Consider the following 25258-nt stretch of genomic DNA (forward strand, 5'->3'; position numbering starts at 1 on the left):
GAGAATATCCTTTCCCAGGCAGTGTAGTATAAAAGCAGCACATGGATAATTTTAGAATGTTAATTTTGGTTTTGAAGTCCTGACTAAGTTTGACGTTTTACTTCTTCAAAGTCATGGATTTATAGCATTTGTAGGATTGTTGTGATTTCTATCATGTGCCGCCTGTCAATGCTGCTAATAACTGCCAGATAGAGGGAAGTCATTGTTTCCTTTTCTCTGACATGAAAGGAGTTTTTGGGTCTACTACAACTGGTAGATTTGCAATTCCACATTTACATATGGGCTGAGGATATAAGACTTCTGGGTTGGAAGAAGAGCCCTGTGGTAGCAGTAGTTGGTGCTGAAGAAGTATACAAAACCACTAATAAACCATAGGCCACTCACCTTCAGACCAAGCTCTGTCCGAAGAGTCTCAGAAGTCCAAGCCACTAGGCAGAATTCCAGGGCTGGGACTGTGAGTATTGATGGCGGGCTAAGTGATATCAGTAGGGAGAGGAGCTGGGAGGACTCCTCTGCTTCCTTCCATATGGAAATGTTCTAGTTACCTTCTAGGTAAATGGGAAAATGTCCAGATGCTTTCTGGGAGAGCCTAACCCTGGCCATCTGTTCATGACCATGTAACAGATGTGTTTAACCATCATTCAAGGTCAGAAGGAAAACTGTGTGTTCAGATGACTTTCTTGATCACTGTCACCTAAAACTCTTTAACAAATACTCCATTTTAATGACCCTTAATCCAAAGTCAAGAGGTTTGTAGGCATGTTTCCTGCCTGCTCTCTGGATCAACAGTACTCCTCTGGACCTGTTACGTCCTTCTAGCTCTTTTCAGGAGGCTTTGCATTTGTGTTTTGTAGACTAATTTTCTGACATTGGCTGAATGATCCCCCCTTTGGCAAGACAGCAGTATCTCAACTGAATTTAAATTCAGAAAGGTCTAAGATCAGGGTGGTTGGGGATAGGAGTGAAGATTATAAGAAAATAAGCAACATCTTCAAGTAAGCCATCAGTATAGAGACTTTAATTAGGAAACGTACTTAAAAATAAACATCATTGGAAACATAGAAATCATTTGGGGATAACTAATGGAAATGAGTTTTGTTTTTAAACAGATTGGCAAGATCCCTGCACTGATGGTGTTTACTCATCTCATTTATGGTGTTACTATTGCTCAGCCCACTGTCTTTTAAATAGTTTAGCTGGTACCACTTGTAAAGGGTAGCAAATAAAGACTTAAAAGAATCATTCTGTTGCTTATTGAAATGTCAAGTAAGGGCTGAAAAAATGCAAACTGAGTAAATTAGAATAAGGAGTCTAAAATGAGCTGTTTGGAGCATTTAGATATTTTTGAGTTTAAAAATTTATGAACGTGTTTTCATTGCAGATGTTTTTTTATACAGAGTTATGTGTGTTGAGGGAGCATACTACTAAAGCTGATGAGAATTTACATTCATGGAGGGAAGAATTGTCTTTTAAAAAGATCTTTTCTTCTTTACCCAGTACTATCTAGGAGATTTGTGGTTTCAACCCTTCTCTTGACATGTGGGGAGACTCCTTGTGGCTACAGCCATTCCATGGCAGTAAAAGTGTCTTTCCACATACTAAGTGGCTGCAAAGAGTCATTATTACCAGTTGACAGTTAGATTCTTTAAATTTTCACCTTGTAACATGACATGTTTGGAAACATTTTAGTGAGCCTAAACCACATTACCGTTTTACTTTCAGTTTTGTTCATGAACAATGTAGTAGCCATTAAAAAAAAATCAACTTCTCAACCAGGAAACAGGATGGACCTTTACATGACCCTGTTTCATAATTCAAGTAAATACCCTAGGCTTAGTCTAGGTTCTCATTAAGTTGTGATTTTTCTTTTGAAGTCATAGGCCTTTGAGTTCATTAAATTATTCTTTCATTTGCTTTTTGATTTCCATGGTTTTTTTTATCTATTCAGTGAAATAAACATTTATTAAAAACCTGTTTTATGTAGAGCCTGGGGAGGGGGAGGAAAACAAAGTGTCCTTATGGCAGTCCCTTCCTTCATGAAGCTTTCAGTCTAGAAGGGGATACACAGACATATTCTATGTTTGCATAGGCTACAAAAGACATCATATCTTTTTTTTTTTTTGAAGGGAGAAGGCAAGGCGATTGCCACTAAGTGACTTGCCCAAGGTCACACAGTTAGTAAAAATACATTATATCTTGAAAGAATTATTTGATACATATTTAAGAAAACTTTTACCTTAAATCACAACTAGAAATGGATCTCTCCAAGTTATTTGGGACTTTTTTGTGCTATTTAGCAGCAAGGCATAATAAAGTGGATTTATTTACATGGCAGCATGGTTTATAAGAGCACATTCTTTTGAAAAACTAGCTTGACATCATGGAACAGTGTCTGCCAAAGTAGTCAATTAAATCCAGTTTTGTTCAGGGCTGTATACATGGTACGTTCTTAATAAATGCCTCTCACAAGTATGCTACTTAAGTATTCTTCCATTGTTTCAAGCACAGTGATTTTTTTTTATGTCTAGGCTTCTTGGATCCCTGTAGTCATCCCCAATTCTGCCTTGAGACTGTGAAGGAGAACTTTGTTGTTGCTTTTAGTAGTTTTCGACATTTTGTGACCCCATTTGGGGTTTTCTTGGCAAAGATACTGGAGTAGTTTGTAATTTTCTTCTCATTTTACAGATGAGGAAACTGAGGCAAACAAGGTAAAGTGACTTGCCCAGGGTCACACAGCTAGTAAGTGTCTGAGGCCAGATTTGAACTCAGGAAGATGAGTCTCCTCCATTCACTGCACCATCTTGCTGCCCCCACAAGGGGAACTATCAGGCCTATTCATTCATAACCTTCTCTTTTGCCATAGTATACATGTGTGTTGCAATCAACGGTGATTCTTGTTTAGCTCAGGAGTGGGAGTAGGAGGCACTGTTCTGATCAAACAGTCATTTTGGCCTCTGCCACCAGCCAATTTACTCAGTAAAACAGGAAATATGAATTTTTCAAAGTTGGAATTTGAACTGTCTGAGTAATTACTTTCTGTAATATCTCAGAAGCAAGGTCCCTTACAAAGAGGCTTCAGATAATACAAAGAGATGGGCACTAAGTGGAATTGCAGTAAAAGCCTATATGAAACTCTTCATTACATAATAGCATGCCTTCAGATGTATAGGTTAGGGAGATCTATTTTAGGAAATCATAGCTCACTCAGTTACATCCAACAATTTTCTTTCTATCTATCCTACCAAGAGCTCCTCTTTTTTTATTTTTTAACTGCTGGTGCTGTAATTTTCCTTAAGTGTTCTTGTCACAAGTGTTTAAAACCCTATTTCTTTGGGGTAAAAGAATGCAACTTAGTTTAACCAAGCATGCATCTGGAATTTTGAATGTCTCAAATGCTCTCCTTGTACTCTGCCTTCTCAGCCTTACATTTTTGACTTTTTGGTGAGAATCAGTAGTGTTCTAGGTTCTGTCTCCAGCGGGGACACTAAGACATACAGCAATAGTAACCATCTACTTTCTCAACTGGTGTTAGAACCCCATGGCAAACTTTCTATTTTCAGAAACCCATCATCAAGAAGATTGAGGCTACTATTTTACATTGTATATTTTTGTGTAATTACCAGAAACTTTAGGGAATTCTTTCTAATAATACTACTTAACTTTAGTTTTAAGATTCACCAGTGAGATTTGCCAAGTGTACATCACCTTCTGTGAATAATTTGGAAGCTGTTTATTTAAGCTTAGAACTGTTGGAAGCAAATGTGTTCCCAGCTTTCCTTCTGGATTTTTAAAAGGTCAGTTGGAAAATACCTTCCCCTTTTCTCAGACACTTTTACACTCTTTTGTACACCATGCCAATGTTCTGAGTTAATTTTGTTTTGTGCTATACTTAAAAACTACTGAATTCACAGTCCTGGTATGAATAAAGATGTTTGAAAAATCAAGTTTCTTGTTTTATTTGGTACATTAATGTGTGATCAAGAGCTCTGTCAGATTGTTGTTGTTGTTTGTCCTTCATTCTCGAAGAGGACCATGATGTCAGGGAGGTGATGGCATGACATGCAAGTGAATTGGATGTAAGGGAGGGAGGGCTGTGCAAAGTCACCAGCCTCACTTTCTCCTCCAGAGCCATCTGGATCCAGTGGCAAGATACAGATTAGGATGACTGGAGATGGCCCTGGATGCAGTGGGAAACCTTGGCCTTTGCAAGCTAAAGTCTCTAACAAGTCTCAGTTTGACTGAGGCAACACCCATTCAGTGCTTAAGGCTAGGTAAGAACTGAGGCAGAGAAAGGCCTCTTAGTCCAAAATATAGTAAAAAAAAAAAATCAATCTGGAAGGGGAAGACCCTCAGGGTTTCTTGCCAAAACAGAAACAATTGCTATTTACATTCACTCTGAGCCAATCAGGGCCCAACCAATGACAAAGTTGGGCTTGGTCTGGGACCTATTGTTGGCCAATCAATGGGAGCAAGAGTGATTTGTGGTCCTTAAGTAAAAAAATCTAACCTACAAACTCCAAGATATCTTTCGAGGTTTCAGGCATGATACTCTATGTAGACAGAGGGAAGGGAAGGGAAGGGAAGGGAAGGGAAGGGAAGGAAGGAAGGAAGGAAGGATGGAAGGAAAAAGAAAGAAAAAAAGGAAAGAAAAGAAAGAGAAAGAAAGAAGGGAAATGCCAAGCAATTTTAAAAATTTGATCCCAGAGGTGATAATGAGGAACTGGAGTTTACTGAGTAAGATGCCATGGTCCAACCTTTTGTTTAGGAAAATCACTTTGACATCTGAAGCAGTAAAGACACAGGATGGGGTGGGGAGGGAGGGAGAAAAAGAGGAGAGAGGAGAGAGAAACTGGACTAGTCCCTTTTCCACTGCTAAGGTCCCTCCTAGCTCTAACATGCTGTGATCTTAAATTAAAAACCAGCTCACTGGCAGGTTTGCTATTTTAGGTCCTGTAAATATTTATATGATTCTATCCCAAGACCCAAGTCATTAATAATACATTTACTCAGCATAATGTACAAATGTAAGGGGAAATTGGAAAATGTCTTAACCTGCTTTTCCTACTGGTTCTTTCTGAACTTCCCAAAGCCAAGTGAAAATGTTGAAGAATCTATTTGAGTTCATGTTGTCTCCTCAAGCTAAAAGCAACATTTTTATGGGCACAAAAATGTCATCTTTGCTATCTGAAGATCAGAATATCATAGATTTACAGAAGAAAGGGATGGTCCTCCAAGGCCACTTTGTCCATCTTGTACAACTGATCCCCATTGAAGTTTAAGTGACTTGCCTAAGGTCACATGGTAATTGCAGGTCTAGAATTCAAACTCAGGTTTTCTAACTCATCGTCATCAAAACTAGCATTGCTACAGCGCTTCAGGACCTCAAAGTGTTCGACAAACATTGCCTTATTTTATCCTCACAGCAAACCTTCGAGGCACGTGCTGTTGTTATCATCTCTATTTTACAAATGAGGAAACTGAGGCAGACATTGATTAGATGGCTTGCCCAGGGTCACATCTAGTGAGGGTCTCAGGCTGAATTTTAACTCGCTTAGCTGCCTCAATCTAGCTTTTCTTTCTTTTTAAAATGTATGTATGTATGTATGTATGTATGTATCTATATCTATATATACACACACACACGTGTCTGTGTGCACATGTGTGTATGTTTATTATATACATGTATGAAATTAATTTGCTTTAATCAGACAAGATCTGCCTTCTTTACAGCCTCTTCCCCTCAACTGAGAATAGGAGAAAAAAAACACCCATTACAAACACGTGTAGTCAATCAAAACCAATATTCAAAAAAAATTGTTTCATTTTACATTCTGAGTCCTTCACTTCTATATCAGGAGGTAGGCAGCAAATCCTTTAGAACCCTGGTTGGTCATTATGTTAATAAGAGTTCAGTACAATAGTATTTCAGCATATTTTTATACCATAACTTGTAGAAGCACTCCCTCAGATTCCCATTCTTTTTTTAAAAATTTATTTTAAACTTAAGTACAAAATAAGAAAAGAAAAAAAATTGCCATGTACACAGCAGAACATAAGAGAGGATTCAATATAAAGCAATAAATTTATATTTCAACAAAACCTATATAATAAATACCACACATTGTTTTCAAAGCTGTCCAGCTTTTCTTTGCTTCCTTGTAGGTTTTCTTTTGTTCTCTGCTGTGCACTTTTTTACTTTATTTTCCCCATTCTCTGCTCCTCCAGAAGGCTATAACTGAGCATGGATATATATACATATATGCATACATATACATATCTATAAACACACACATATATACATATATACACATGTAAGACTGTACTATGCTTATTTCCACTAGTCATCTGTTTCTCTGAAACATCTTCTTTCATAATCCAGGTCTTTCCATATTTTTCTAAATCATTCTCATCATTTGCTATACCACAGCAATATTCCAACCTAGTCACATGCTCTCTGAGAGATTGTGTGTGAAAGTTTTTCCCCCAGTTTTCTGCATTCTTTCTATTCTTGGCTACATAGGTTTTATTTATACAAGAAAATGTTAATTTAAAATAACCAAAATGATCCATTTTACACTTCATCAATACTCTCACCTGATGATGTGGTTTAAGGTATGATAATACTGAATCTTCTTCCTTTATATCTTTTTTCCCTGGTTTCTTTGAAGTTCCTGACCTTTTGTTCTTTTAAATGAACTTTGTTATTTTTTCTAACTCACTAACACGGTTTTTTAGTAATTTAATTGGTATGGCATTACTTAAATAGATTAGCTATATAAAATTGTCATTTTTAAAAATTACATTGGCTTTACCTTCCCATGAACAATAAATATTATTTCAATTCTTTAGATCTAACTTTATTGTATAAAAGGTGTTTAATGTTTATATTCGTATAGTTCCTGTGTCTGTTTTGGCAGGTACACTCTCAGATATTTTATACTGTCTAATCAGATTCCCATTTTTTACCGCCTCTTCTAGCCTTCTTTCTGCTGTATTTCAATGACAATGTTTTCTAAAGAAGTATATCCTGCAAATCCTTCCAGCACCTCAGCATTTGTGGTAGGGGACCCAGAAATAATAGTAATCACTTGCATTCTTATAGCACTTTAAGGTTGACAATGATGGCCCCATGGGACACCGACAGTAAGGGTCAGATCTAGGACTTTAACCCAGGTCTCTGGACTCTACATTGGGAGCTCCTTCTCTTCTACTGGGGGATTTCATTAATGGTGATAGTACCTTTGGTGTGTTTTCACTATGCCAGGTCCCTCATCTCATCTGTTCTTGGACTTGACCTTCCCATTAAGTTGGCAGTATCCCCAAGCCAGGCCTATGACATGGAGGAATTCTGTTAGTATGAAACTTTAAGGTCTTAAGAGATTTTTAGAGACCAGTAGTCAAAAAGTAGAATGTAACTGGGTGTAGGCATAATTAAATTTCTAAGTGAGACTGTGATAAATTCATCTGGGGTAGAAAGCGCTGTAAGAAAAACGAGGCCACATCTTACATACTTTTTTTTATTGTTAAAAGAACCAAGAAACACAGTTTTGAAATATTCTCCATACGAAATGATGAACTACAACATGAAAGTGAAAAATATATAACAGACAGACTGTTTTCATTGAGCTCCAGTTATACTGACTAGCACATGAACTTTAGGAATTGTCATCTACCGCTAAGGCAGCAAAAGACTGGAAACATTTTTCAGTTTTTCAGCTTCTATTGGCAGAGAACAAGGCCTTTTTAAAGGTGATGTAAGAGGCAAAAGAAAGCATGCTGGGAGATGTCCTGAGGCACAGACTGCTGCTGATGGTCCATGGCTGCTGCTAGAGGCACACAACTTGATTAGGTCCTGGGCATCTTCAGATTCTCAATAACAAGCTTATCAGTGGAATACATTTCATTAATGAGGGTCTGAAAGCAAATGAAAGACATGTTAAGTTAAAGGGTACTGGAAGAGGTGTGGACTTCAAGAGAAAAAGGAAAGAAGATTTCAAACATTTTAAAAATCAGGTTAAAATTCACCATTTCTCTCCTTTTGAAATGTACTTTGGGACAACTGTTTGTTCATCATATTATCTTTTAACTTGGGGTAGCTATTCCCTTCTACCCTTATCCCTCAGTCTCAATTGTACCTCTCTCACTTTGAGAAGAAAATCTAGAAAAATACTCTCCATGTGCAATTTCTTCTATTCTCTCTCTTTCATATTCTTGCTCTCTGCTCTCTGTTCTCTCTCTCTCTCTCTCTCTCTCTCTCTCTCTCTCTCTCTCTCTCTCGCATATTTATCCCCCTGCTCTGAGACAGAAACCACAGCTGTAACCTTATTTTCTCTTTCTGTCTTCCAAGATCTTTAAGAGCATCTTCATTAAGAATTTCATTAGATTCACAGTTGGAGGAAGAATGAACTAAAGTCAGTGTTACCACAAACCAAACAAACTGCACTGCTGATAGGTAAAAATATCTGAATTCTCTGCCACTTAGTGATCCTTCCTCTGCTGCTTCATTAGGACAGCTCAGGGGACAAGGACTAGAAGCCAGGGAGAAGGAGGAAGCTATGAAGGGGGAATGGGGGAAGAACGATGCAGGAGGGAAGAGAAATCAGTTTTTTAAAGTTCATAGGTTTTACGAAATGAGGACCTTTGATAGTGAAAGTATTCTTTCCCCCAAACCCTCCCTTATTCCTACCTTTCCTAACACTGGCAAGGGCACCACCATGCTCCCAGTCATTCCCTTGCAATCTAGAGGTCATCCTTGACTCTCCACTCTTTCTCACTTTACCAAGCCAATCAGTTGTTCATTCTGACATTCTAGATTCTTAACATCTCTCAAATACACCCCTTTCTTTTCTCTGACATTGCTACCACCCTGGTGCAGGCCCTCAACACCTCATACCTGGACTACGGATGTAGCCTTGCTGGTTGGTCTTCCTGCCCCAAATCTCTCCCCACTCAAGTTTATCCTCCACTACACTGTCAAGTTATCTTTCTTTCTACTTTTTTTTAAAAAAAAATAGTATTTCATTTTTTCTATTACATGTAAGGACAATTTTTAACATTTAACATCCATCAAATCTTTCTCTGGATGTGGATAGCATTCATTGTGAATCTTTTGGAATTGTCTTGGATCATTGTATTGCTAAGAAGAGCTAAGTCATTTATAGTGGATTATCGCACAATGTTGCCGTTACTGTGTACAATGTTTTCCTGGTTCTCCTAGTCCTGGTTCTTCACTTAGCATCAGTTCATATGTCTTTCTATGTTTTTCTGAAGTCTGCCTGCTTGTCATTCCTTATAGCACAATAGTATTCCATTACATTCATATACTACAACTTGTTCAGCCATTCCCCAGTTGATGGGCATCCCCTTAACTCCCAATTCTTTGCCACCACAAAAAGAGCTGCTACAAATATTTTTGTGTATGCTGGTCCTTTTCCCTTTTATTGGATGTCTTTAGGATACATACCTAGCAGTGGTATTACTGGATCAAAGGGTATGCACAGTTTTATAGCACTTTGGGCATAGTTCCAAATTGCTCTCCAGGATGGTTGGATCAGTTCACAACTCCACCAACAGTACATTGTTCCACAAATTGATCTTTCTTAAGTGCAGGTCTGACTATGACCCTATACCTCTCCCCCTCAGGTAGTTAGGATGGCTTCCTCACCTCCAGGATCAAATATAGAATCCTCTTTGTTTTTGAAGACCTTGATCACCTGGCACCTTTCTACCATTCAAGTTTTCTTACACCTTCCAGTGACACTGGCCTCCTTGCATTCCTCCCACATGACACTCCATCTCCTGACTTTTCTCTGACTGTCCCCCATGCCCAGAACTTTCTCCCTCCTCATCTTCGCCTTCTAGCTTCCCTGGCTTCCTTCACATCTCAGCCAAAGTCCCATCTTCTACAAGAACCCTTTCCCCATCCTCCCTAGTTTTAATGCCTTCCCTCTGAGGTTATCTCCAGTTTATTCCACATACAGCTTGTTTGTACATAGTTGTTTGCACGTTGTCTCCCCCATTAAAATGTGAGTTGTTTTAACACAGGGATTGTTTTTGCCTTTCTTTGTATCCCTAATACTTACCACAGCTTCTGACACATAGTAGGTGCTTAATAACTACTTGTTGATTTGCTTGGCAGATGACAGCCCCAGAGGGATTATTGCCTACTAAACATCCTTTGTTTTTACTTACTGGAGAGAAGCCAGTGATTAGATCCTTGAAGCACAAATGTGGAATGGTCATTGAGGTCTTTAATCAGCAGCTATATGTATGGCTGGCAGATGTCTCTATATATTAATCGATCAGTCAGCAAACATTAAGCACCTACTATGTGATTAGGTAATATGCTAGGAATTCAAAGACAAAAATGAAAGAATTCCTGCCCTCAAAGAATTTGCATTTTATTGGGGGGAGGGGCAGACAATATGCACACAAGTAAGCAGAAGCAATATATCATCTATCGATATATCTTACTTCAGATACTATCATTTTGGGAGGTGGTGGAGGTAGTACTGCCCCAGGTTCTAGTCCAGGCTCTACCATTCATCGAATGTGTGACCTCTGGAAACTCACTTCAGTCCTCTAAGAATCGGATCTATAAAACGATAGGGCTGGACTCGATGGCCTCTGAGTTTTCTTCCAGCCATAAGATTCTACACTTCTACTTTCTCTTAATAGAATCTGGCAGGTGTTAAATGAGACACAAGTACAGTCTTTGCACCTATTGGCATTGAAACTATACCACAGTCCCCAGAGGCTGCCAGAGGGGACTCTTTCAGCAGAGATTCCCCATAAAGACTCTGTATGGGCACTACTGGGTTCTAGCAAGGGGAGCTACCACCTCTTGGCCCTCCTGTTCTTTCCCTCCTAACTACCTGCAAGCTACAGCCCAGAAGCCCAAATGGTAAACACACTAATAGAGGAGGCAACTGAGATCTTTGCCAGGACTCTGATCCTTTGCTAGATCCATGAATAACAGAGGAGAGAGCGGCCAAAGAATGCAAGTGGTGGGCTGCCACCAGTCTCCTCCATCAGCTCTTTTCTTATCACCCTGCCTGCATGGGCGCTTTCCACCTTCTTTACTTCTGTATAGCTCTTTGTTTACACCACTCTTATCCCATAGTGCCTTGAACTGCAGGTATCTTTCTCCCCTGCTAGACTATAAACGCCACAAGGGCAGGGAATAGATTTGTGTACTCTGTAGTACCTAGTATGGTATCTTGCCCACAGAATTTCTGAACAGGAAGGAATCTTAGATAGAATCTAGTTCAAGCGTACTTAACCTGGGGTCTATGAACTTTTAAAAAATATATATATTTTGATAACTGTATTTCAATATAATTGGTTTTCTTTGTAATCCTTTGTATTTATTGAATCGTTTATTTATTAATTTGTTTTTTACCATTCATTTTTTAGCATTTTGAGTTTTAAATTCTCTCCCTCTCTCCAATCCCTCCCTCACCAAAAGAAAAGGCAAGCAATATGATATTAATTATATATGTGATGTCATGTAAAACATTTTCCATAATGACTATGTTGCAAAAAAAAGAAAAAAGAAAGAAAAGGGAAGTAATAAAAGTATGCTTCAATCTGCACTCAGAGTTCATCAGTTCTCCCTCTGGAGGTGGATAGCATTTTTCATCATGAGTCCTTTGGAACTGTCTTGGATCACTGTATTTCATTTAATGAATTTAAAAACATTAGTATGAGAAGGGGTCCATAAGCTTCATCAGATTGCCAAACAGGGCCACTGCAGAAGATGATTTAAAACTGCCTTGCCACCGGCCCCTCCCCACACCCCATAGGATTTAGAACTGGAAAGGACCTTAGGGATAACTGAGTCTATTCCTGCAAGGTTCTACAGCTAATAGGGGTGCAAGAAGTACTTGCTGAAGACATCCATCCAGGATGGGGCAGTGAGTTTTTGTGGTCTACTGGAAAGTATGTCATTAGACATATGTTCAAGTCTTAGCTCTGATACTTCCTCTAGTCCTTGTAACATACAAGACGGTCACTTCCCTTCTTAGCGTTGGTTTTCTCAATTGCAAAATGAAGATAAACATGACTCATCCTCTGTATTCGATGAGTTGTTATGAGGAAAGCATCTTGTAATTCTGAAAGCCCTACGGAAACGTGCATGCTTTATTACCCTAGTAAGGCCAATGTTCCACACTGGGTAATGAAGATAGAAGGAAACCTAGGGCTGAGCCCTAACTTTTTTCCCCCCTGTTTACTAACTTTTCTAAGTGGCCTAATCTCCAATGAAGATTTCATTGCCCTGAATTTTTATGTAAGGCATTCCAAATGTCCTGTACTTCTCAACTACAGTAATTTCAGTTGTAAGTGAAAGAGGAACAATGTGCAAACAATACTTGAAGGCAAGCATTACAGCTTAGGACAATTATGTTATTCAAATGTACAAAGAATATTCTTACTAACTGGCTAAAACACAGGTCACTCCCACAAAATAAAAGCTGCATCCTTCTTATGAGACCTCTTTGAAAGAAAAAGGTATAAATGGGTTTGCACAGGAATACACTAGAAAATAATATTGATTATGTGGCACATTGTGGAAGCACAACCTCTGACTTATGTATTTTTCTCACAGGCATTTACTCCAACGGTATCAAAAAGAAAAACAGCCTCCCACACAGTAGAATACTCATAGCGACACATCTGTAGTAGTAAAGAAACAAAGGCAATACCATAAGAAATGGGGAAGGTGAATTCAGAACTGATGCAGAATGAAGTACAAGTGGGGTGGCTATGGGGCACAGTGGAGAGAGTGCTGGGCCGGGAGTCAGGGAAACCTGAGTTGATACTTGGCACGAGATACTTACTGGCTGTGTGACCCTGGGTAAGTCACTTAACCTGTTTGCCTCAGTTTCCTCAACTGTAAAATGGAGGTGCAATAGCACCTGCCTCCCAGGGTCGTTGTGAGGATCAAGTGAGATGGCACTGTAAGGTGCTTAGCATGGTATACAGTAAGCGCTATGTAAATGTTGGCTATCATCATTATTATTACCCTGGAAACAACCTACACAACAACTAGGACAATGTGAATGGGAAGAGCAGCAACAACAAACTAAAATGAAGCTGACTATGACTATCCCCATGGAAAAGATGAGAAAGCGCATCTTCCTCCCTTCTTTGCAGATGTGGGGGGGCTGTCTATGGGTGTGGAACACTGCATACACTGTCAGACTTGTGATTTGTTGGATAGCTTTGTTGACCTGCTTTTAAATTATTTATTATAATAAATACTGGATAAAGGAAAGGTAAGATGTGTCATTAAAAATGAAGTACTAAAAATATTCTGACAAATATTATTAGTAAACAGGCTTATATGGCCAGTAGAGGAAGTTCATGTCAGGTGTGGGAGGGAATGCTCAACTTGCTTTTAAATTTTATTTTAAGGTGATTTCTATCCTATTGTCAGCCTATGTGATTAAAAATGAAGTTCAGAAATTCCACAGAGATTTGATAAAGACCTTGTATTTCTATTTCTATAACATGCAGTACCTGTTTGTAGTGCTGTGAGAGGAAGGGGTAGAATCCAACAATATTTTGCTATTATTGAAAGAGAGCAGATACATCTGTTCCCGAGGATATGCAGAGCACAGTTGAGACACAAGTCACTGTCTGTTAAGAGTAGTTAAGAGCCGTGTGTGTTAAGAGTAGTTCGTTATGTTCCTTGGACTGTCTAGAAAGAGGACAAAGTTCTGGCCTTGCTTCTTGGCCCTTCTTCCTGACACCATGCCAGATTTTAGGAGACAAAAGCCCCATTGACATAGCATCGCACTCGTTTCGCATACTGACCATCCCAAAGGACTGACGTGTTTCCCATTTAGATCCATAATAATTTACAAGTGTAGGAGATCAAATAAAAAAGACAGAATACAGAACTGCACAAAAATAAGCAGGCCTCAAGTTACGCACCTTTTAAAATCAAAATGAATATACCACTTGTATACACTAGATGCAAATCCAATCTGACATGAGATTTTTATGTTCAGCTGGAGAGAAGGGAATGAAACTCATTGAGGCCTTATTAATAAAAATAGTGTTAAGAAATGTCATAAAGATGAATGCATTAAAAAAAAGCATCATTAAGCAGTACGTCTCAGGCTCCATGCTGGGCCAATCTCTCCTTCAGTCTAAATTCCTTGAATGTCCTTGAATATGGCACTCATTCAGAGGAGGGTAACAGAATGGTAAGAAGATTCTACATCAAGCCATGCATAGACTGACTGAAGGAAGTGGCAATGTTTAATGTGAAGCATCTCTTCAGATGCCTTTATGTGTGTATGTGAAGTGGGTGAAGTCTGTTTGACCTTGGACTGACCAGAACCTACTGGTTCAATATAAGGAGGCACTTTCTAATAATTAATGCTATTCAAAAAATACTATTAGTTTACATAAAGCACCATGGTTTGCAGCGTTGTATAGCTATTTTCTCATTACTTAGAAGACAGGGTTGTTATAACAATTCTATGAATTAAGTAGTGTCGTAGGGGCTGCTTGAGGGTGGTGAGGTAATAATAACAAAATGTCAATGCAAATAATCAAAGTGTCATTGGGATGTAAAATTACAAATTTTATGAAATCATGTAATTTATTAATAATTATTTGTGATTAACGATTAACAAAAAATAAACAACAAGTACCAGGTAAAGGTAGAGACTGAAGGCTCCAGGACTGAATCTACATTGAACCAACAGATGAAACCAGTATCTAAAAACACCTTGGCTTCCTCTTGGCAAGGCTCATAGAGCAAAAAGCTATCTGAGCTGAAAGGGAAGAAGACTTTGCACACGCTAAACAGGTAAAATTGATAATACTTTTGTTCTACTCCAAAAAGTTATTTTACCCATCATTTTAATTTTAACCATAAAGAAATTAAGAAGAATGACGCTGATAACAATATCAGATGAGAATAATGAGGCAATGACAATTTACATTTATACAGTGCTAAGTACTATATAGAGCAGGGGTAGTTTGGTGGCACAGCGGCCCTAGAGTCAGGAGGAACTGACAGCTCGTCTTCCTGAGTTCAAATCCGGCCTCAGACACTAACTAGCTGTGTGACTCATCTGTCAAATGAGCTGAAGAGGTATCTGCTAAAGAGAGCCAGACACAACTGAAACAATTCAACAACAAAAACTACAAGCACTATGTATTTCACAACAATTCTGTTAGGCTGCTGCTCCTATTATCCCCATTTTTACAGAGGAAATGGCCTAATCAGTATCAGAGGCAGGACTCAAACCCAGAACTTCCGTTGCAAAGTCTACTACTCTGTCCACTCCCCCTCATACTGCTTCTGGAGGTCTTCAAGTGGAGCCTGAATGACAAGCATCAGGGATGCTGGATTTATTATTTTAGTAGGAACTGGATTAGGCTGACCTCTGATGTTCTTCCCAACTCTTAAGATAATGTGGATTAAGATATGTGTATATGGGGGGCAGAGCCAAGATGGCAGCTGGAAAACAGGGACTAGCGTGAGCTCCCTGCCAAGTTCCTCCAAAAACCTATAAAAAATGGCTCTGAACCAATTCTAGAACTGCAGAACCCACAGAACAGCAGAGGGAAGCAGGGCTCCAGCCCAGGACAGCCTGCATGGGCAGCGTGGACCAGCCACACCAGGAGCTGGGCAGAGCGGGCCCTAGCGCCCCGAATCAGTGAGCTGCAGCAGTTACCAGACTTCTCAACCCACAAACACCAAAGACAACAGAGAAGGTTAGTGGGAAAAGCTGCGGGAGTGGAAGGAGTTCGAGGATCGGATACCGCCCCAGGGGCAGCTACAGAAGTACAGCTGCAGTTGCTTCCTGCCCCAGGCCTAGCTGGTGGGAGGAATTAAGTGGCAGATCACAGCAGGAGTGAAGAGCCTGTTGAAGATCTAAGTCCAGTCCAGGTTGGGGGTTCTTGGGGAAGGAGGAGTGCTGGTGTGGCAGAGCTGCCGCATCCCCCCAGGCTTGGAACATAGTTCGCTTAACTCTATAAGCAGTCATACCCCACTGAAAAACTCAAGGGTCAAGTTAGTTGCCTGGGAACATGGCCAGGCAGCGAAAAAGCACCCAGATTCAGTCTCAGACTTTGGAATCTTTCTTTGGTGACAAAGAAGGCCAAAACATACAGCCAGAAGAAGTCAACAAAGTCAAACAGCCTACAACAAAAGCCTCCAAGAAAAACATGAACTGGTCTCAGGCCATGGAAGAGCTCAAAAAGGATTTGGAAAAGCAAATTAGAGAAGTAGAGGAAAAATTGGGAAGAGAAATGAGAAGGATGCGAGAAAACCATGAAAAACAAGTCAATGACTTACTAAAGGAGACCCAAAAAAATACTGAAAAATACACTGAAGAAAACAACAGCTTAAAAAATAGACTAACTCAAATGGCAAAAGAGTTCCAAAAAGCCAATGAGGAGAAGAATGCCTTGAAAGGCAGAATTAGCCAAATGGAAAAGGAGGTCCAAAAGACCACTGAAGAAAATACTACTTTAAAAATTAGATTGGAGCAAGTGGAAGCTAGTGACTTTATGAGAAATCAAGATATTATAAAACAGAACCAAAGGAATGAAAAAACTGGAAGACAACGTGAAATATCTCCTTGGAAAAACCACTGACCTGGAAAATAGATCCAGGAGAGATAATTTAAAAATTATTGGACTACCTGAAAGCCATGATCAAAAAAAGAGCCTAGATATCATCTTTCAAGAAATTATCAAGGAGAACTGCCCTGATATTCTAGAGTCACAGGGCAAAATAGAAATTGAAAGAATCCACCGATCGCCTCCTCAAATAGATCCCCAAAAGAAATCTCCTAGGAATATTGTCACCAAATTCCAGAGCTCCCAGATCAAGGAGAAAATACTGCAAGCAGTCAGAAAGAAACAATTTGAGTATTGTGGAACAACAATCAGAATAACCCAAGATCTAGCAGCTTCTACATTAAGAGATTGAAGGGCTTGGAATACGATATTCCAGAGGTCAATGGAGCTAGGATTAAAACCAAGAATCACTTACCCAGCAAAACTGAGTATCATGCTCCAAGGCAAAATATTGACTTTCAACAAAATAGAGGACTTTCAAGCTTTCTCAGTGAAAAGACCAGAACTGAATAGAAAATTTGACTTTCAAACACAAGAATCAAGAGAAGCATGAAAAGGCAATCAAGAAAAAGAACAAGAAAAAGAAATTGCAAGGGACTCACTAAAGTTGAATTGTTTTGTTTACATTCCTACATGGAAAGATGATGTGTATGATTCATGAGACCTCAGTATTAGGGTAGCTGAAGGGAATATGCATGTATATATGTGTGTATATATATATATGTTTATGTATGTATATGTGAGTGTGTATGTATGTATATATGTATGTGTGTGTGTATATATATATGTGTATATATATATATATATATATATATATATATATATATATACATATATGGAGAGAGAGAGAGAGAGAGAGAGAGAGAGAGAGAGGGCGGGCACAGGGTGAGTTGAAGATGAAGGGAAGATATCTAAAAGAAATAAAATCAAATGAAGGGATGAGAGAGGAATATATTGAGAGAGGGAGATAGGGAGAGATAGAATGGGGTAAATTATCTCACATAAAAGTGGCAAGAAAAAGCAGTTCTGTAGGAAGAGAAGAGAAGTCAGGTTAGGGGGAATGAGTGAATCTTGCTCTCATCAGAATTGACCTGAGGAGGGAATACCATACATACTCAATTGGGTATCTCACCCCACAGGAAAAAAGGAGGAAGAAGATAAAAAAAGGGGGGATGACAGAAGGGAGGGCAGATGGGGGTGGAGGTAATCCAAAACAAACACTTTCAAAAGGGGACAGGGTCAAGGGAGAAAATTCAATAAAGGGGGATAGGTTAGGAAGGAGCAAAATATAGTGAGTCTTTCACAACATGAGTATTGTGGAAGGGTTATACATAATGATACGCATGTGGCCTATGTTGAATTGCTTGACTTCTTAGGGAGGGTGGGTGGGAAGGGAAGAGGGGAGAGAATTTGGAACTCAAAGTTTTAAAAACAGATGTTCAAAAACCAAAAAAAAAAAAAAGTTTTTGCATGCAACAGAAAATAAGACACACAGGCAATGGGGTGTAGAAATTTATCTTGCCCTACAAGAAAGGAAGGGAAAAGGAGATGGGAGGGGATGGGGGGGAGGGTAGAAATGGGGAGAAAATTGTAATTCAAACTCTTGTGAAAATCAATGCTGAAAACTAAATATATTAAAAAAAAGATATGTGGGTATTTCTGCCTGTAAGATTTCCGGGAAGGATGTATATAATGGGGTTGTGTTTCTTCTCATACCTGTTTTGGAAACAGGTTTAAAATGGCATCATTTGGTTTCATGAAATATACAAACACTATATTTCAACCCTCAATATGTCCACTTATTACTAAGAGAACTGAAGTGTTACATCTTACACTTCCCCTACCGCCAGCCCTGGGACTCCTCAAGTTTTTACTCTCACACAACTGCTGTTTTGGGAAAAAGACCCAAGGAACCCATTACTGCTAAGGCGTTGGTTGATAACAACTTAAGGCGTGTATATTTTAATAGAGACTTCTGGAAACCAAAAGATATTAAAGACTCATTGGAATGAATCTACAGCGTTAGAATCTGAGATGAAGAATGATGGAGAGGTTTTGAACCCATGGGCTTGTGATTTTTTTAAAAAATGTAGCCTGTCACTTATTAAACCAACTAGGTAGGTGGCCTAGGCCATCTTTCTGCCCAAGGAAAGGGTTAAATTTCAATTTTCTTGGCCCTCTCCTAACCTCGTATGTTTGTAGTTCCCATAGTGATTCTTTCCCTCCTCCTCACCCCCACCCCTACTCTCTTTCTGGCTAGATGCCAACGTACAGAGGTCATTGTCACAGTCTTCTTATCACATATCACCTGTCATAATAAAACTTCTTTTCCAAACAAGTTGCATCACTTCGACAGTACCCATTCTATCTCCCACATAATCCTCTTTGAAGGGAAAGCTGAAGGAGCCACTCAGTCCTGGGCTTTAAGGCATTTCTAGGAGTAAAAAGTTTCAGATGAAATTGTCTTCTCCTACCCCTCTTGCAAGGGCAAGAGTCCGATGGTGAGGTCACAGTCTCAATACAGGAGTTATGTTTCTGGGCAGGGCAAGCTACTTAACCCCTCCAGGATTCAATTCTCCAATCTGTAAGGTAGAAATGAGGAAACTCAGGCCTGAAGAAGTGATTTACCCAAGGGTCCCATAGTTAGAAGACAGCAGGCATGGGACTCAACCCCGGGTCTTTTAACTTCAAATCTAATACTCTTTCCATTTATACAATTTCTTTAGAGTGCTGTTTTTTGCAAACAGCATTTTGTAAATGTAAGCAGCATTTTGTAAACTTTAAAGGGCTTGATTGATGTGAATTATTACAATTACAGTCATTTCTCCATGATGACATTGGCAAGGGGTGGACAACATTCCATTTACTGTCTAAGGCAGAAAGAAACCATTCACAAGATCTCCATTCATGCTTCTTTGGAGAGATAGGATTATGTGAACTGTTAAGAAGATAACTATATAACCAAGAGTACATTGATGGTGGGACTAACTAAAAACTGGTTCACTTGGCTGTGAGACTTCTCTGGCCTGTCTCATGGTGATAGAAGATTGTCTTTTTTACAAATAATATTATAGCTTTAGGGAAAGAAAGAAGTTTGTGGGAACTTGTAGCTACATCTTTCAAAGAAATAAATTGTTGGGGAAAATAAATGATCACTGACTTTCATGTCAACTTTAGTGTATAATAACTGGTCAGTTGATAAGGACCTGGAAGGAATTTTCTTCCATCACCCCAATATTTCATATTGAACCTCATAATTAATAAAGTACATGGTGAGAGTATTTTGAACTCACTTTTGTAATGAGAAACCAGATGCAATGGGTGCATACTTTGATCCTAAGTAGCAAAAACTCTGGATTCTCACCTCTATTCCAGCATTTCCTTAGTTCTGTGAAAAACACTACTTGGTAGTCTCTTCCTTTCACATTCTAGGCTGCTAGAGCTAAAGGAAGATGACTCAGTATAAATGAATCCAGTAGGCACTGGCTCCGGGAAGAATTCTTTGCTTGCTGTCCTGCCCTATGAAGCCTGAAGCTATGGATAGCTTCACAATTATTTCTCCTCCCAGTAAGGTTACTTTGGTCTTCGGTAGAGGACAAATCCATTCTCTTTCCATCCCCGCCCCCCTTACCCCATTTCTACCAGAACTGTGTTTGTGGCTATGCTCACCACCTGTGAAACAGATGTGGCACAGTAGGAAAAGCACTGGACTTGGGACACCTGCATTCAAATCCTGGCTTGGCTCTTTATTAGTTATATGACCTTATTAAATTAAGTCCCTTCATCTCTGAGTCTGTAAAATGAGGGGGTGAGGAGAGATAATAGCTCTAAATCCAAGTCTTCATTACCAGAGGACAATGAAAAAGTACCATTGATGCCTGGACTGTCAGGCTGGAATCCCTTGTTGAGGCCAGGATTACTCACCAAGGCATTATGTAACAAGGACTCCAAAAGATGACAGCGTCAAAGCAACAAGCACCTGATGTATAGTGTCCAGTTTGTTCTTAGGACCTGCTGGAGGTTTGGCCAAGGAAGCCTTGACGTCAAAACTGCGTCAAAGCTGGCACAGCAACAAGTACCTCAGGGCACTGGAGGGTGCCAACGCCTAAGGATGATCCTCTGTCAAAGGTCAATCAGGCTGGGAAGCCAATCAGCACCTGAACTCATGCTTTGGGTCACCACAATCCCTGGAATCCCAATGTAGCTATAATTAGCTACATCATGATGCAATCAGTTACATTGATGCTGTAGGGGTATGCGCCTTTCTTTATGAATAATTAACTCTCAATGTCCAATGTGGGGACTATCCACTTTGCTGGATATACTTGGCAAATTTTTATTTCCACTCAGTATACTTCTGGAATATGTTCTACAACTGGTACCTTGTAATGTTAGTTAGAAAAGACTATTATTTGAGAAGGCAAAACCCCTGAAAATATTGCAAATATTGGCAGAAACCAAATATTTCTGTATTACCCATCATTATTTCATTCCAAAGGTAGTTCATCCCATGACTAGACTCCTTCAGCACCTTGTCCCAACATGAAAAAGTCCTCCTCCATTCCTTCCCTTCTTGCCATTCCAGTTCCCTTTTATGTGTTGCCTTCCCCAATTAGAATTCTTGGTTGTCCTTTGTTTTTGAAGAGGGCCAATGACCTCACAGGGTGATGTCTTGACTTTGGTGTGAATGTGGATTTAAGCAAGGCAGAGGTGCACAAAGTCTTCAGTCTCACTCTCTCTTCCAGAGTCATCAAAATCCAGTGGCAATACAGAGTCAAGACTTACTGGCAATGGCCCAGGATGCAGCGGATGACCTTGGGGTAGACATCTCCCTAGGTCTCTGATAGATTTAGCCATCTGCCAAGATGGTTTTACTGGGCTGTGGTCATTCAGCATGTTCCAGCTTCTTGGAGCCAGAGGTGAGAGTTGGATGACAGATAGACAGACACCAAAGGTGGATGAGCAGCTTTGAAAAGGACTCAGCAAGCCCTCATACCAGAGGTGCTAGCCCTCCTTGAACACCCCATACACAGCTCTCTACTATATTAGTCGGTGAAATGAATTCTCCTGGTTTATTCTGCTCTCTCTTTTAAGCTCTTATCAAAACGGTGGTAATAGGGAAGACAGAAAAGAGGCAGGGTTGAGGAAAGCAATGAAATGTTAGAAATGATGGAAGGTCAAAGCCAGCAGATCACCCAATATAAAACCTCATTTTTATAGGTGAGGAAACTGAGACCCAACAAGGAGGAGTGACTTCCTTTCCAACTGCTACTTTATCCTCCTTGAAGAAACCTGGGCTTATGGAGATCGACAGGCTTGGGCACCCTATAAATAGGAAGGAAAAAGCATTGGCACATGTCACTAAATGAATTTCCTTTCCTGGCTTTGCTTCTGGTAGAGGGGTAAGCCATAGGGAAGTCTACTGAAACCTGTTTAAATCCCATAAGGCAGGCTCCCTGGTAGAGAGCAGGAAATTAAATATGGACTTAGAACTCTTCCCTCTGAAACATTCAAATGGATCTATGAGCTCAATAATTCATGAGTTCCCTCCAAAAATTCAGATTGCAACCCATCCATGTCCCAATCATCTTGGTGATTCTGATCTATGTCTTTGCATAGAATGTCAACTCCTTGAAGGCAGAGACTGTCTTTCTTTTTCTTTGTATTAGTATTCTCAAGGCTTAGAACTATGGCTAGTACCTAGTAAGCTCTTCCCATTCCCCGTATATATATTTTTTGTCAAATTTTCCCAATTACATGTAATTTTAGACACTAATTTTACTAGTAAAATGACTAATTTTATATGTAGTTTGTTTTAACTATACTATATTTAGCTAATTTATATATAGTTTGCATTAACGAATTCATACATAGTTTTTTATATAACTATATTTAGCTAATTTATATATAGCTTGTTTTAATAAGGTAGTAACAATATTGTCCCGTTTATGTTAACTTCTGAACTTTTTTCTGTTTTTGATGTTTTACTGAATTTACAAGCTCTTAATAAATGCTCTTTGTCTGTCTCTCTCTAAAATGATTCAAGATAAAGATAATCAAGAGTTAAATATATTTGATTTTATTTGTCTTTTTTCCCATTAGACTATCTGGAGTGCACCCAAAAGACAGAGACAAGACATTTGATGAGATTTTGACATTCGAAGATTGGCTGAAGGAATTGTGGATATTTTGCCTGAAGAACAGAAGACTTAAGGGGGAAGAGATAGCTGTCCTAAACTATCTGAAGGATAATTGGAAAAGGGATTGGCTTGGTTCTGATTGTCCCTAGGGGCAGAACTAACAACAGAGGCTGGAAGTTGTAGGACCTTTAAGGACAGAATTTCCAAGCATCAATGATTTATTTGCACAGTCAGTAGCCAGTAAAAGTTCTTAACAGTTGGCTTTCAATGAGCTTCTAGGCTTGGGAAAACAACTTTCTGGAAGATGGCTATTTCCAGAATCAAGAATACAAGTGGGCCAAGGTCACGACAAAGAAGGACCGATGCTTAAAAGTGAAAATAGTTTCCAGAAAAGCAAAATAAAACAACATAGGAATAGAGCTATATTTGGGAGTTTGTTTGGGTCTTGTTGCATACCACAATCCATCGTACTTCTGTGCTCTAGGGCTAGGCAGTGTTTGAAAATTGTATCCCTTGTGTATTCACCAGAGGCTTTAGGCCTTGATTGTAACACATGCATTTGGAGTTATTGCAAAAAATTACTCATATATCATGGAGACATGAATTTTCTGACAAGAAAATGGGTAGTACATTTATAAAAAGCAATATTAAAAAAATGCACTTCTTTGAAGTCTCTCCATACCCGTACTGTGTCATAGGCTGTCTACCTTTCTACCCCTTGTACTAGTTTTACTTTGATATCTCTGACAGTGTCAGAAGTTGTTTTAGGACAAGATGCTAGGAGCACTGAAGTGATTTAAATATATATGTATGTATGCACATACATATATATATGTATATATATATATATATACATATATATATATTATGGATTTATCAATCAAGAATAAGCTTTTTTCCCCTAAAAAGGCAAATATCTGTGAACTGTTATATATAGTTTGTTTTAACAAGGTAGTAACAAAATTGTCCTATTTATGTTAACTTCTAAACTTTTTTCTGTTTTTAATGTTTTAGTGATGGTTCTTTTCTTTTTCACTTCCCTCATTTCTCACTGACTCATTCCCTTTTTCACCTTCAAAAAAAATTAACCGATCTCTTCCTGAGAAGCAGCTGAGTGTGTGCAAAGACTACCAAATGAATAGAACCATAGCTACATCATATCCCTTCATGTAGATCTTTCAAATCACCTTCTGACCTTCAACCTGCCCAAGCTAAACTGTGGAGCTGTCTAATGTGGGAGTTGTGTTGAACAAGGCTCATGTTGCTGATCTTTCCATCTGTCCTTTTGGTGCCTAGGTCTTAGCCTACATAAAGGTTGTTTCAGGCTGAATTTTCATCTACCTTTTGCAGATGGCAGAATGGTACAAGCCTTGCTATGAACCAACCCTAGACAATGATACTCTCTGTCCTCTACCTTCAACTTATCCTGCAAGGGGAATCTTGTTCAACAGGGTTGAAAACTGTTGTTGCTGTCCTTGTTAGATGACCTTGGAAGTCCCTTCCAACTTAAGATTCCATGGTCTTATAATTTCTCCTCTAAGTTCTTCCAGAGATCTTTTGCTTGGAATAATTTCAGCCTACTGGTAATAATACATTTACCAGCCAGGAGGCACTCTGCTGAATTGTCCATGTTCTTCATTTCATAAAATCATAGCATCATAGATCCAGATTTGGAAGGGCCCAAAAAGTCAGTTAGTCTAACCCTTTTATTTTTACAAATGAGGAAACTGAGTCCCAGAGAGGCAATGCAACTTGACCAAAGTCATATAACTTGAACAATGAGATCTATTTTGAAAGATGGATGAAAAGGGAAGATAGGTGGACAGAGTACTGGGCCTGGAGTCAGGAAGACCTGAGATCAAATCTGACCTCAGATACTTACTAGCTGTGTGACCCTGGACAAGTCACCTAATCCTGTTTGCCTCAGTTCCTCACCTGTAAAATGGGCTGGAGAAGGAAATGATGAATTGCCAAGAAAACCCCAAGTGGGATCACAAAGAGTCAGACAGGACTGAAATGACACAACAACAACAACAACAAGATACCTTACGTGCATTTCCGTCTGGGGGTATGTGGACTCTAGTGTTAAGGTGGGGGGAGAAGCCAAAGGGAGGGAGAGCTTATCTTAATTATCTACTCCTGTGAAGCCTTTGCACTTTCTATCATCTGTAGAGTGAAATAAAGGCTGACCTGTACACTCACACTCTCTCTTTCTATATATACATATATATAACAATCACAAAACATGGATGACTAAGGTAACTTATGAAGCACAGCTTTCTTGAGCTGAATGCCACATATTATTATACAAAAGTTTAGATGGAATTTTTATGCAGTGTTGTACTTACTTCTTTTACACACACACACACACACACACACACACACACACACACACACACACATATTTAAATCCCAAACTTCACAAATACCGACTAGAATGGACATAAACACCACAGAAGAGAAAAAGATCACCTCCAAAATTATGGACCTCCACTATGTCCAACTTGCTT

At 39.2% G+C, this 25258-nt stretch overlaps 1 protein-coding gene across 1 annotated transcript in view; it reads right to left on the bottom strand.

Annotated features, from left to right (window-relative positions):
* Positions 1-6740: 6740 nt before the first annotated feature.
* The window catches only part of LYRM4 (LYR motif containing 4), a 210088-nt gene continuing 191570 nt past the window's right edge, over positions 6741-25258 (bottom strand). Inside the window, exon 3 of the mRNA XM_036737716.1 lies at positions 6741-7914. Coding sequence (XP_036593611.1) covers positions 7846-7914 — 69 coding nt within the window. The 3' untranslated portion in view covers positions 6741-7845. The remainder of the gene's footprint in view (positions 7915-25258) is intronic.

The sequence above is a fragment of the Trichosurus vulpecula genome, chromosome 1, assembly GCF_011100635.1.
Source record: "Trichosurus vulpecula isolate mTriVul1 chromosome 1, mTriVul1.pri, whole genome shotgun sequence".
In the NCBI taxonomy this organism is placed as follows: Eukaryota; Metazoa; Chordata; class Mammalia; order Diprotodontia; family Phalangeridae; genus Trichosurus; species Trichosurus vulpecula.